Below are 15,160 nucleotides of genomic sequence, written 5' to 3' on the forward strand. Positions count from 1 at the left end.
TGCCATTTTTAATTCAAACCATTTTTTTAACTTAGTTATTTACATATCATGAAAATTAACAATCTGCTTCTCAAATTGGCCATTTGGTCGAACAAGTTTATCTCACTGGATGTTCTGCTATTTTCAGTCAAAGTAGCGTGACATTTTTCTGTTGAGTGCCACATTTTCAACATCGAAACGACAGCTTCTTCAAATCTCCCGACCCACCATTTTAATCAACAGTCTGATCGATAATTCTGACCCTATGGAATGTATTTTACTATCTTATGTGAAAATTTGGGGAAAAGGATGATACGAAAGTGACTTTGAATGTGTCAAAACTTGCATTAAAAGCAGCGAAATTCAATTTCCATCGAGAAGCGAAGGAGAACCACGCCGCTTCCGTCGGGGTAGGTAAAGCACCACGAATCGCATTCGTGGCGGTCCCATCTGCTACTTTATATGTAATGGCAAATAATAACATGATAAAAATTACTTTTCGGGCTCACTAAAATTCCACTAATGAGAATCATGAGCTAATAGATGCAAGACTTGTGTCTTCTTATTCTACTTAGCTACTGTAGAAAATTTGACAAATGAAATTTTGTCAAATTTACTTAATATAACCATCCAAAAAAGTCACAACCATAATTATCAATGGGTTTCAAAATAGGCTAGCTAGCTACGCTCTAACCCTGGGGCATGCTCCGTTACAGAACGCTTCGGGCTGGTCGCAGTAGGCTACGCTCATACAAACCACACGCAACAGAAATTTACACAAAATGTCGTGAGAATAGAAACCAAGATTCTGAATTGCTTGTAATTCTTTCAAGATTTTATGAAAGGAATCGTATATAGTCTGCTTGTATTTATTCAGTTTGTGAGAAATGTTGATTGTTCATGCTCTATCATTATTATTGTCACAAATGTACACATTAGTAGTTATGTACACATATGATGTACTGTATGCATGGTTGTTTTAATGTGTATGTACACAGGTTGACCAGATTAATGGAGAACATTCTATTTGGTATAGATATACTGTAGTACATACAGGCTGACCAGATCAGTGGAGAATTTTCTAGGTGGTATACAATGTAGCTACAGTACATGCATGTGACAGGAAATACATTATAGCTCACTCACTAGAATGATTTCATCCATTCCAGAATGTTCTAGGAAGTGCTTACATATTTGGCTGAGTGATGCACTGCCCCTGTAGCCCAATGTGATTGGTAGTTATTTTGGTAGGCTGTTATGCACATAGTTAGGCAGTGAGTCAGCTAGGACTTCTGGAACAGTCTTGAACTTGCAAGTATGTGCAAGTAGGTAGAAGAATGTGGCCCCAGGTTGGAGCAAATTACAGAATGTTCAAGAAAGGGGTGAATGGATAGTATATAAGCCGGAGAAATTCTGAGGTAGGCAGAGTACCCAACACCTCTGCTCTGAGAGTTACGTCACTTCTGGCTCTGAAGCGACTTGTTATAGTCAGTCCTGTGTTACCTGCTGACCTGTTATGTTTGTGGAGATAAGCCTGGGAGACATTTTGCCTGCAGTAAATTAATTTGCCTACATTGGAGATAGACTCCATTTTTCTGTCAATGGACATTGCTACGGCAAAGCTGTGATGGGCTGGATTCCTAGCTGAACATTATTAAGTGAATCATCATTCAACGCATCAACTGGACGTGGTCATCATAACGTTTGGATTCTGCACATTTCGCCGTGGACATAAATCGTGGATTTTACCCCCGATCTATACCGTGGACTATCGTAACCTGTGCCTCTGGATTTACGTCGGAGGTATCATTCATCGGTGCATCGCGGATCATTCATTTGTGCATCGAGCATCGTATTTGGACATTTCCCGGGATATTGCATGTAATACGTGTAAGTGATTCTATTACTGATTTAGAATTGTTTCTATTGATCATTATTGTACTGATGTGAAAACTGATTACTAGTCTGTACCCACAATATCACTGTTAATAAACCGCCCGAATATTAGTTGATTGTTTCTTTTGTGTGATCATTCTTAGAGTGATTTTGGTCCTAACATTATAGAATCATAGATAGCCTATGGATTTGGATTCTATATTGCATAATACTGGCTTTAAATAGAGGCTTTATGTGATCAGTGGATACGATTACGATGTCTAGTGGCATAATTGATGATCCCCCAGCCCAGCAGAGATTCTCAATTGTAAATTTGTATGAACTTGTGATGTGTGATGTTCTGTATAATTTACGTGCCTGTTTAATTACTTTTACATGTATTGTAGATGAAGGTGGATTCTGAGAAAGTAAACAAGCTGAATAGTAAATTGTAAAAGCCAGGTAACTTCCCTAGACTAGAGGATCTATTTAAAATGACACCCAAATTATGCAAAAAACAAACAGCATCATCAACAAAATACAGTCAACTCTGCCTATGTCAAATCTTTTGGGACTGAAGAAAAAGCTTCAACCTAGAGAAAATTTGACTTATGAGCACTTAGGGGTAAAATACAAAAGAAAATAAAAAAATTGGGCCCACTATAGGAGTTCGACTTAAGCTATTATTTGACTTATAAGACTTTGACTTAGGAAGAGTTGACTGTATAATATTCACACCCCAGACATCTGTGAATGACCGTAACAAACAAAACAAATCTGTAAATACACCTGATATACAAGCACTGTACGCAAGGTACATGTATATTCTAATGAATTTACACAATTCATTGGCAAGAGTACTGCAAGAGTGTATCCAGCATCAATTGGCATACATTTTGACACAAACAATAATACGCATATGTTGTATAATGAAAATTGACTTGTCCATTAAAACAAAAGAAAACATATAAGATGAAAAGATTGTAACAAAACAAAGTACAAATAAAGTTAACTGAATAAAAGAATAAACAAAAAGAAATGAAAAGATCGATTTCTAATTGATTGATGAATAAATAAATGAAAACTAAGAAATGAAAAGCAAATAAATTATGCCTTTAAGTTCCATGAGTTCCATCCTAGAAATTGCAGGTCTGTATTATTTGTACACTTCTGTGGTGGCACTCCTTTTAGCAAGCACAACTGTGCAGTAACAGTGGTGGCACATTGACTTTGGATGTACATTTTCATCATCTTTCTCAACATCTATGCTGAAGATTTCTTTAAAGGTAGGGAATCCCATTTGCATGCCTTAAATGAAGAGTTGTATAAACACAGTGGTATGTTGAAGAGAGTATCATTTTAGAAACTCCCATAAAGTATTGAAAGTGGAAGGTAACATTTAGTACATTTTTATTGACCGTTAGATTTTGAATTGAATTTTTTTCGGGGCTCACCGTAAATTCCAGTACATTACTAGGCTACCTTTGCAGACCCATGCACTGCATGTGTGCCCATCATGTATATTTTGTGAATAAAGTTCATCAAAACTTACAAACATTTCTATATACATTCTTGCCACACACTCTATATGTTATTACATCAGCTCTTATACTTTTAGATTTGTGTTTATAGATAAAAAATACAGAAGACTGCAACAAAAAGGCTTAAGTGTGGCTGACACACAGAACTACTGAGTAGTTGAGTTTCGTGCATTATTCAAATTGAAGATAACTGTTGACTTCCAAATTTCTAAGCAGTGGCCTAAACAAGTCCCCTGAGGTTCATATTTAATGTTTTGCGGAATTTTGGGAGTTCTGTAAAAGGTATCCCCTACCTTTAAGGACCTCTGAATATCCAAAACATGTGTGATATTTTTAATCTTTTCCAAGCCTATTCCCACATATTCTGCATAGTTTGGACAGACATGTGCATCTAAGCCAGTGTTAACACAACCCCGGCGCGGGGCGCTGTGCGCTGTAACTAGTACGGTCAGTACGTACGTGTTGGGGTCGCTGTTACCCGGCGCGGAGCACGGGGCGCTGTTGTATGTGTTGGGGTCACTGGTGCGGTTAGTGTTAACACTGCTGCCAGCACCGGCAGACATGCTGCCTTCAAAGTGAAAAAACAAAAAAATGGTCGAGATAGACTTGTCAACATAAATCTAAAAATTGAAATTTAGATATCAAAAGTAAGTATAGCACAAAACACTTCGAAAAAAACTGGTTTGTGTGTGTGGGTGAAGTTGAAAACTAGAAATGTCGCTATGGCGACTGGTATGCCTCCGCCATAATGCATGATTTTCCCAATATGTCTAGATAGTACATGTGGACACTGTGTGATTACATTTTCACAAAATTGGCAAAATATTGGAATGACAAGTTTGTCACAAATGTGTTGAATGTTCACCTTCCTTGACGTAGGTTTAATTGGATGAATAGGAGAGCATGTATCTAGGGATTTAAGGACTTTAACTTGACTTTGACCCATTCATACATTTAGGCACTGAGTAATTTTCAAGGTACAGGTGTGGAGAAAAAGTGCAGTTTCTGAATTGAATAGTAAATTGTTACCATTTTCATCTGGCCCTTGACCCTAAAATTCATGAGATAATTACTTTCAGGTAGAACATGCATAATATGTACTAAGTTTCAAGGTAACTTGAGCCACTTCCGAGATATGGAGGAAAAAGTTAGTTCAGCACTTTCAATTGATCTTTGACCTTTTGACCTTTGAGGCAAAAAGAGAAAAAAAAAAAACTTTCCAGAGAATTTCTATTAGGTTACACATGCATACACCAAGTGTAAAAAAATAACCCTGCTGGCATTGCATAAATATGAGGGTAATAGTAAAATTTTGAAGTCTTGCACTTGACCTTTGACCCCTGACCTTTGACCCCATGAACCCTACATTCACTAGATAATCAGTCAGTACATGTATATACTATACGTTCCATGAAGATACCTTGAACAATTTTCCAAGGTACAGAGAAAAAAAAGAAGTTTTAATATTTCTACTTGACCTTTTGACCTTTGACCTTTGACCTCATGACCCAAACTTTCACCAGAGAATCTTAATTGGGTAATAAATGTATACACTAGGTTCCAAGAAAATATCTTCAGGCATTCAGTAGATATGGTGGAAATAGTGAAATTTTATGCATTTGACCCTGACCATTTGACCTTTGACCTCATGACCCAAACTTTCACCGGAGAATCTTAATTGGGTAATACATGTATACACTAAGTTTGAAGAAAATATCTTCAGGCATTCAATAGATATGGTGGAAATAGTGAAATTTTATGTATTTGACCCTGACCTTTTGACCTTTGACCTTTGACCTCATGACCCAAACTTTCACCAGAGAATCTTAATTGGGTAATACATGTATACACCAAGTTTCAAGAAAATATCTTCAGGCATTCAATAGATATGGTGGAAATAGTGAAATTTTATGTATTTGACCTTGACCTTTTGACCTTTGACCTTGAGCATGTGCACCCAAAAGTTGATAGGCACAACTTCACCCCCTAATACACATACATGCCAAGTTTCATTAGGATACCTCAACAGGTTTCGATAGTTACCTTGTCCACAAAATTCATTACGGACGGACGGAAGGACGGACGGACGGACGGACGGACGGACGGATGGACGGACGGACGGACGGACAACCCGAAAACATAATGCCTCCGGCACCACTTCGTGGCGGAGGCATAAAAAGGCAAATTTTGTGTGAAAATAAATATGGAAAACTAACTGTGAGTGTGATTGTGTAGAGTATAGTGTGGGGGAAGAGGACTGATTTCTCAATCATCATCAATAAATATGATGACCTGTATGAACTCAGACAGAGAGAGCACTTTCATTTTTCATATTTTTTCATTATCTCTCACAGTCACCTTGTGACCACGTCAAATTTGCTGCCAGAAAAGAGGCCATCGATGTGGTCGGCCGATAACTGGAAGTTAACTTTCGCGAAAACGCGGAACAATCAACAACGCCATCTCTCGTCCACTGTGCGTACAATGCAAATATGCACTGTGTGTCCACAGCGTCAATACACCGAGTGAGTACGTGTACATGAGCAAAATACGGGTTAAAACCCATTCCCATGATATCCCACAAAAGTTGTGGGGTGCTCAAAGAGATTTTTCTCCTCCCCACCACTAGAGGGCAGACTCTACAATGGCATCAGTGATTTCATGGGGGCTGCCATTGACCCACTTAGTAATGGCAGACTTTGCGTACTGAAGTAACATTTTTACAGCGCGTATTACGCGAACTTTTGAACTTTTACACGAGTACGCACTTCTTGATTTGGCTGCTCCTCTGTTGCTCGTTTGCTAGCGTGTTACCACGAGGGGTGAGCCTACCGCCTCGTCGTCATCCAGTACTCCCCGTGCGCTCACAAAACAATAGCACAGGGCGTATGAAGAGTCCGCACCCTAGCAGTCACTGGGGAAAATCTCTTTGGGGGTGCTTTATTTACGACCAAAAGAGGGATTCCCACGACCTCACACTTGGCCAGGAGCTGTAGAATGATCTTAGCCAATCACAGAGCTCCTTAATTTATGCAAAGAAATTTATTTTTTAATGTCTCTTATTGGCTAAAACACCTATCAGGGTTTGAGCCTGCTGAGAAACTAATCAATATTCATGTTTACAGCGCGCATGCATCTTTGTTGGCCCAGCAACTGTAGTGATTTCTTACGTGCGGTATCTTGATATCGATCTCCTCAGAGAGTGTGTGACAATATGTTTACCTGTAGATGTGTTGCATTACGTTAGTGAGTGTGGCGTAAGTTCTCTAGGTTTCCTGTCCATTTCTCTTGTTTTTCTCTCTTTTGCTTTCGTATCATTATATCCCTATACTTTCAGAGTACAATCGTACTTCTGAGTGTTTTGCTCATTTTTGTTAAGTGATTACCTCGTTTGCAACAATTTGGAGGTGAGTTTTTGTTCGAGTGTTTCTCTCTCATTCACACTCAAAGAACAGTCACAAGCTAGAGGTAATAAATGAAGATTCCCCATGCCATAGATCCAACTTTACAGATCTTCAAGAAGTCCATGGTCTATCTACAACGTAATTTTATGCATTGAGTCTTTGTATACACTATAATTGTCACACTCTGACCATTAAATGTATTCAAGACAGATGCCTCTGGTCCTTTTTCTCATTTACAACGTAAAATTTTTAATGAGACTTCTGTTATGGGTTGCTTATTACTATGTTTTGCTTAACTACACACAGTCATCATCAAGACTTGCAAAACCTGAAAATTAAAAGCACAAACTTATTAACATGAAAGTCTAGGACACTGAAATAATTGTACTGTCCCATTCATTTTCTTTCTTGTTTGTGACAACATTTAGGATATTACAAAAATTGCAAAAGCTACAGTTGAGCACACAGTTTAATCCTTCCTGAACTGTCTGAACAGTTCTTGGCTAAAGAGAGTTAGGCATCTAGAAGTGAGATGGCATAGTCTGATATAAAGGAAAATGAAAAGCTTTCATGAATTATAATAACTTACTGGATACATGCCCCCTGACAGAGCCTTCCCGAGTATGATCATGTCTGGGCGCACGTTCTCATGGTCAACACAGAGTCGCTTACCAGTCCGAGCCAGTCCAGTCTGGACTTCATCAGCAATGAAAAGAACCTGGAAAATAATGGTTAAACTTGAATGTTGATGTAATCTAAATAACAGCATTGAGCTTCAAAATAATTGTCAACCTTGGTGCAACTTCACTGTGGTGCCTCTTGATGGTATAATATAATAATTAATGGTGTTTATATAATGCATAACACAGAGTGCATATGTCCCTACATATTGTATGTGCTCAAAAAATGCAAAGATTATACAAAAACATACAATTTAAATTACATAGAGCTATCACTGAAGGTGACTAATACTCCCGTTCCAGCAGCTTAGACTTCTGTCAAAAGAATAGAATCATGGTTTATTAAAAGGTTCTGTTTGTTTGTGTGTGTGTGTGTGTGTGTGTGCAGGTCTGGAGTACCTTGTGAGTACCTTGTGTGTTTGATCAGGTCTGCCATGCTCTTTCTTGTACATCCGAAGTTTATGTATAAATCCCCAAATGTCACAAGGTTTTGGTAAATTTGTGGTTACCATGGCAAAGCTTTGTCTGGCAAACACAAAAATGAGGTCTCAACATCTATACCTCAGTGCCATAATGTCCACTAAATTTGATTTCAATTGCTTCACAATTGTGGAAGTAGTTCACTCTACAAAATTTTCAAGAAAATAATAATAATAACTAGAGAAGCACTTTGAGAGTGCATGCATGCAGCTCATTTCCACCACGTATCTTGTTCTTCCAAAGAGATATCTATGATTTCCACCCATGTATGTGCTGAAAGTCGCCCGATTTCCCAATATAGAAGCCTTTGTTACGTCATAAACCCTCAGCTGCACGGCGCGCCTCGCCCTAGCAGAAACAAGAGCACGCACTTTCGTGCGCGCATGCAAACCTCAAATACGCGCAGTCTGAACTCCCAAGTTCCTTGACCCTACCTGCCAAAATATAAAAAATCCTTTAAAAATTCCCCCAAAACTCCCGGATCACTACCAAAAGTTAATCGTTTGTTACTTGTGTTATTTTAAACCTTTCCTGCAAGTTTCATCTAAATCCATGCACAACTTTTTGAGTTATTTTGCACATGGACAAACAAACAAACGAACGAACAAACAAACCAATGGTAACGAAAACATAACCATCTCCCTTGGTGGAGGCAATAATAAATATAATAATAAATAATAGTGGCTACTTGTATAGCGCACGGGTCCACCTTTTAGTGCTCATAATACATGTTCAAACATGTCAACAAAGAAAACAAAAGTAGGCCTATGCAGTTACCACGGCAATGCCTTGTTGGGTACAAACACAATAAGTGTCTTGCATAAGTTCATCTTAGATCATAAAAGAAATCAAATTTGAAATAAATTGATTAAATACTGTGGAAAGTGGTTTTTCGACAAGATTTGGTAAAATTGTGGTTACCATGGCAACACTTTGTCTGGCACACACAAAAATCAGGTCTTCCACATCTATACATAACTTCAATGCCATAATGTCCACCAAATTTGATTTCAACTGCTTCAGAATTGTGGAAGTATTTCACTCCACAAGATTTTCAAGAAAATATGCAGTTACCATGGCAATGCCTTGTTGGGTACAAACACACAGAGTGTCTTGCATAACTACACCTATAGATCATTATAAATTCCAAATCAGAAGTAAACTGCTTAAATACTGTACTGTGGAAGTAGGTCACACCACAAGGTTTTGGAAAAATTGTGGCTACCAAGGCAATACTTTCTCCAACACACATAAATAACTAGAAATGTCGCTGTGGCGACTGATGCCTCCGCCATAATGCATGATTCTCCCAATAGGTGTATAGTACAATGTCTTCACAATGTGTGATGACAGTTTCATATAACTGGCAAAATACTGATATGACAGGTTTGTCAGAAATGTCTTGAATGTTCACTTTCCTCAAACTGGGTTTGCTATAATTGTCTGAGAGTGCAGGTACACATATTTGGGGAAATGAGGATTTTTACTTGACTTTTGACCGACCCTGTTATAAGTTTATGCATTAAGTAATTTTCAAGGTATGAAGAAAGAGTGTAATTACAGTACAAAATAGATTTAAACTAGAAATGTCGCTTCGGCGACTGGTGTATGCCTCCGCCATAATACATGGTTCTCCTAATAGGTCTATAGTACAATGTCTTGACAATGTGTGATGACAGTTTCACACAATTGGCAAAATATTAAAATGACAGGTTTGCCACAAATGTGCTGAATGTTCACTTTCCTAGAACTAGGTTCAATTGGATGAATGATTAAAACGTCAGAGTGCAGGTATTTGGGGGAACTGATGATTTTCACTTGACTTTTGACCCTTTTACAAGTTTATGCATTGAGTAATTTTCAAGGTATTGAGAAAAAGTATAATTTCAGTATCAAATGGTAAAATAGTATTATCGAGACCTGGCCTTTGACCTTTGACCCCACAGTTCCAAAGAGAATTACTGTTAGGTAGAACATGCATAAATATGTAAGTTTCATGACAATACCCTGAGTTATTTTTGAGATATGGAAGAAAAAGTGCAATTTAGCACTTTCACTTGACCTTTGACCTTTTGACCTTTGACCTTTTGGCAAGAAACTTCCCACAGAATATATATTGGGTTATACATGCATACATCAAGTTTTAAAAAAATCCTTCAGGCACTGCATAAATATAAGGAAAGTAGTTATATTTTGAGGAGTTGACCTTGACCTTTGACCCCTGACCTTTGACCCATGACCCCCAACTTCCCTAGATAATCACTGCCCATCGGTACAAGCATATATACTAAGTTCCATGAAGATACCTTGAACCATTTGCGAGATATGGAGAAAAACATGAAATTTCAATTTTTTTTTCACAAAATAACCTGTGACCTTTGACCTTTGACCCTGTGACCCTAAAATCCACACAAAGTATCATCCCCCAAGGATATACCCTCATACCAAGTTTGATGCAAAACCACCACATGGTTCTTGAGATATCGACAAAAACAAAACGGGACGGACGGACGTACGGACGTACCGAAAATATAATGCCTCCGGCCACTTCGTTGGCGGAGGCATAAAAAAAAATCTAAACCTGACCTTAGACCTTTAACCTTTGACCTTCTGGCTGGAAATTTCCCAGATAATCTCCATTAGGTAATACATGTATATATTAAGTTTTAAAACTAATAATGCAAGCATTGCATATACTAGTATATGAGGGAAACAGTAAAATTTTGAGGAGTTGACCTTGACCTTTGACCCCCTGGCTATTGACCCATGACCCCTAAATTCCCTGGATAATCCCTGCCAGTCAGTACATGCATATGTACCAAGTTCCATGAAGATACATTGAACCATTTGCGAGAAAAGTGAAATTGCAACATTTTCACCTAACCTTTGACCTTTGACCTTATGACATGAAACTCTCTCTGGAGAATCTTTAAGCAGTAGTACATGTCTACACTAAGTTTCAATAAAATACCTTTGGGCATTGAATAGATATGGGGGAAATAGCAACATTTTTAGCATTTGACCTTGACCTTTTGACCTTTGACCTCTTACCAATGTCACTAAAATCTCCTTAACAAATTGTCCCATCATACATCATCCTTGGACCAAGTTTGGTGAAAGCTGCTTCATCCAGTTTTGAGTTATAATAATACTGATAATAATAATAATAATACTAATATAGTATCACAATTATCACATAAACTGATAAATTTTAGGATTTGACCTTGATCTTTGACCTTTGACCTCTGTCCAATTTCACTAAAAAACTAATCATGTAATTGTCCCATCATACATCATCCTCGGACAAAGTTTGGTGAACTTTGCTCGATCCAGTCTTGAGTTATCACGTAAACGGATACAATTTCATGATTTGACCTTGACCTTTGACCTTTGGCCGATTTCACCCAAAATCTAATCAAATAATTGCCCCATCATACTTCATACTTGGACCAAGTTTGGTAAAATTCCAGTCAATATTTCTCAAGTGATCGCATAAACGAATGCGGACGGACGTACGTACGGACAACCCGAAAACATAATGCCTCCGGCACCACTTCGTGGTGGAGGAATAAAAACATGTCCTGCACATCTACACCTCAATATCATCATGTGCACCAAACTTGAGTTCAATTGCTTCAAAATTGTGGAAGCAGTTCGCTCCACAAGATTTTCAAGAAAATTAACCGTTACCATCTGACACCTTGTCAGATACAAACACAAAGTGTGTCTTGCATAACTACACCTGTAGATCATTATACATATCAAATCTGCAATAAATTGCTCAAATACTGTGGAAGTAGTTCACTCAAGGTTTTGGGAAAACTGTGGTTACCATGGCAATGCTTTCTCTGACAAACACAAAAAACATGTCTTGCACATCTACACCTCAATGTCTTCATGTAACCCAAATTTCATCAAAATTGCTTCAAAACTGTAGGAGTTCATGACGCAAGATTTGCAATGGACCGCCTGACCGACCACACGCTGATTTTTATATTACCCTCTTATACACTTCGTGTACGCTGGGGTATAACAAATTGAGATCCTATCCCCCTAGGGATGCTACTTGCCAAGTTCGGTGGAAATCGGTCATGGGGTTCTAACGAAGAAGATGAAAATGTAAAAAGTTTACGAATGACACACGACGGACGAAGAGCAATCGCAATAGCTCACTTGAGCCTTTGGCTCAGGTGAGCTAAAAAGTTTATGCATGTCCCATGACGCATTAGGGACGACGCACAACGCACGATGGATGAAGAGTGATTGCAAAAGCTTACTTGAGCCTTCAGCTCAGGTGAGCTAAAAAAGTTATGTAGCACCCTGTATACTACAAATATTACCTACTTCAGTCGGAACGTCCGAGTTTTTTTATCTCAAGCATTATTTTGTTTGAATTTTTTTGTCTCTTGAAACAGGTTAAAAACAGCAATGTGTTGATAAAACAAAATAGCGGCCATTTTCGGCACCATTTAGTTTTCAGAGAGAACTCCCGCCATTCTATTGGTACTTAATGTGATTCACAATTTGAATACGTATTTTATTAGGTTCCTTATGTCTCAAAGTGCGTATTGGGGTTACATAGTTGCAGGGTTATAAGGAAAACAGGAGACAGCGGCCATTTTGGGCATCATTCTGGATTTCAGGAAGAACTCAACTGGTTTTATTAGTACTTGTGTGTTTCAAAATCTCTGAATAAGTTTCTTTCTGTTTTTAGTTTCTCAAGTCCCAAAACATAAATTAAGACATTTCAAGTAAATATTGGAGTACCTAGTTGTAATGTTATGAGAAAACCGGAAATGGCGGCCATTCTGGGCGCCAGATTGGATTTCTGACAGAGCTTGAGCGCCTTTATTAGCTCTTGGGTATTTCAGAATATTTTAATACCATTAGGTACTTTGTTTGGTTCTTTGTTTCTCAAACACATATATTTTGACATTTAAAAGCAAAGTTGCAAAGTTATGAGAAAAACAGGATATGGCAGCCATTTTGGACACCATTTTGGATTGCAGAAAACACTCAAAGAGGATTTATGAGGACTTTTAGTATATTATTTTAAACACATTCCTACAGCTTTCCTGAAAAAAAAAAATCAGCTTGTTACCAGCAATGTCCAGGTTAAAACTAATATATTCTTGGCCTAACTGTGGCTGTAGCATATGCTTACCAATATCTCGGCTTATAAGCTCTTTGTACTTTTAACATATAATTCAATATTTACCATGAAGTGATAAAGTACTCTTTGTGTATGGTTGAATGAACTTAATAATACATCAATTGACTGCTAGCTGAGCTTATCATAGCTCAAACGTCCATCAGGTATCATGGTCCAGATATATGGAACACATTGACTGATGATCTGAGATGAAGTTCTTCTTTACAATGTTTTGAATCGTCCTATAAACATTTTTCTCAATGTATTTACTCGAGTTAGAAATAATGCTCTTATTAGCTCCCAACTCCTGAACACTGTATACTATCGCTTTTCTTCCCTTCTGTTCTCTTCTACTTTTTCTATTCAGCTCCCCCCCCCCCCCAATTCTTGTTCCTTATTTTTTGTTGTTGTCCTTTTATATCCACCTTGTGTTGTCCTTTTTGGTCAAATGACATTGAAAATACTTGAAAGTTTTACATTGTTTTTTCCACGTGTATGTCTTTTTTTCCTTCAGTTCAAAAAAAAAAAAAAAAGCCGTAATGTCTAGAAGCCATTATCCAAGTCAAGCAATTGCTTATCGATAACGGTCTCCTCCATCTGTATACTTAAAGGTTTGTCATGAAATATTTGTATCATTTACATGATTGTATTTGTATGATAACTCTTGTTTATATTTTCATGACTTGTGAATATTTTTGATAATGTCACACTGATTTTTTTTTTAAATAAGAGGAAAAGTAAAACTTCCTGAAAACTGAAACTGATATACTGTTATTTTAGGCCAAACAAAAGAAAAATAGAATGATGACGTCTGCAATAATTGCAAAGGGTCTTTGACACCTGACCAGCTTCTACACGCTTTGTTACTATTTCCAGGCTACTCGAGTATCTGCGGCCTATTTTACCCCTTCCTTTTGGGAACCTTGTATACAAGGTTTCTGTAGTGTCAACTTAAGACAAGAACTGGATATACCAGGTTCCCAAATGTACAAGTATGTGCACATTGGTGGCCTAAATTCATGTTCATATGTATGACACTGAGTAGAAAAATAATAATTAGCAAAAGATTAGAGCTTTTGCTGTCAACATCAACTGATTTATTTCTGTATCAGAACTGCATATATTTTTGCATAATGAAAATTTTCCAACCTGCTATTGTGCTTGCTTTGCTGCAAAACTTGTACGATGACCTATGAAGCAATTGAGGTTGAACGCACGTTTTGCCTTTAGCGGACCCCATCTGGGTGCTCCTATAGTGTATGATAAACTTGCCAGCCCAGGGTACACTCTATGTATTCATATCTCACGTCCGATCGATATTATGCATTGTTTGATGCCACATGCAGTTGATCATGAAAAGGGAATACAATCAAATACATGTACAGCTGTACTATGCACTGTTATTTCACAGAAGCAAGTGCAGTAAGTGAATACAAATTTACCTCAAATTTACATAATAATTAATAAGATTTTGGTGTTTGTTATCTATGATTAACCACATTGACTAAAACTAGAAATGTCGCTTTGGCGACAGGTATGCCTCCGCCATAATGCATGATTTTCCCAATAGGTCTAGATAGTACATGTGGACACTGTGTGATTACATTTTCAAAAAATTGGCAAAATAATGGAATGACAAGTTTGTCACAAATGTGTTGAATGTTCACCTTCCTTGACGTAGGTTTAATTGGATGAATAGGAGAGCATGTATCTAGGGATTTAAGGACTTTAACTCGACTTTGACCCATTCATACATTTAGGCATTGAGTAATTTTCAAGGTACAGGTGTGGAGAAAAAGTGCAATTTCTGAATTGAATAGTAAATTGTTACCATTTTCATCTGGCCCTTGACCCTAAAATTCATAAGATAATTACTTTCAGGTAGAACATGCATAATATGTACTAAGTTTCAAGGTAACTTGAGCCACTTCCGAGATATGGAGGAAAAAGTTAGTTCAGCACTTTCACTTGATCTTTGACCTTTTGACCTTTGAGGCAAAAAGAAAAAAAAAACTTTTCAGAGAATTTCTATTAGGTTACACACGCATA

At 37.6% G+C, this 15,160-nt stretch overlaps 1 protein-coding gene across 3 annotated transcripts in view; it reads right to left on the bottom strand.

The window, feature by feature from the left end:
- The window catches only part of LOC140242105 (ornithine aminotransferase, mitochondrial-like), a 104,968-nt gene that overhangs the window by 52,678 nt on the left and 37,130 nt on the right, over positions 1-15,160 (bottom strand). For all 3 annotated transcript variants that reach the window (XR_011902122.1, XM_072321867.1, XM_072321866.1), the window contains exon 6: positions 7,389-7,517. Coding sequence is in view for 2 of the 3 variants with exons in the window: in XM_072321867.1 (XP_072177968.1) it covers positions 7,389-7,517 (129 nt within the window). In the remaining variant the exon portion in view is untranslated. The remainder of the gene's footprint in view (positions 1-7,388; positions 7,518-15,160) is intronic.

The sequence above is a fragment of the Diadema setosum genome, chromosome 18, assembly GCF_964275005.1.
Source record: "Diadema setosum chromosome 18, eeDiaSeto1, whole genome shotgun sequence".
NCBI classification, from domain to species: Eukaryota; Metazoa; Echinodermata; class Echinoidea; order Diadematoida; family Diadematidae; genus Diadema; species Diadema setosum.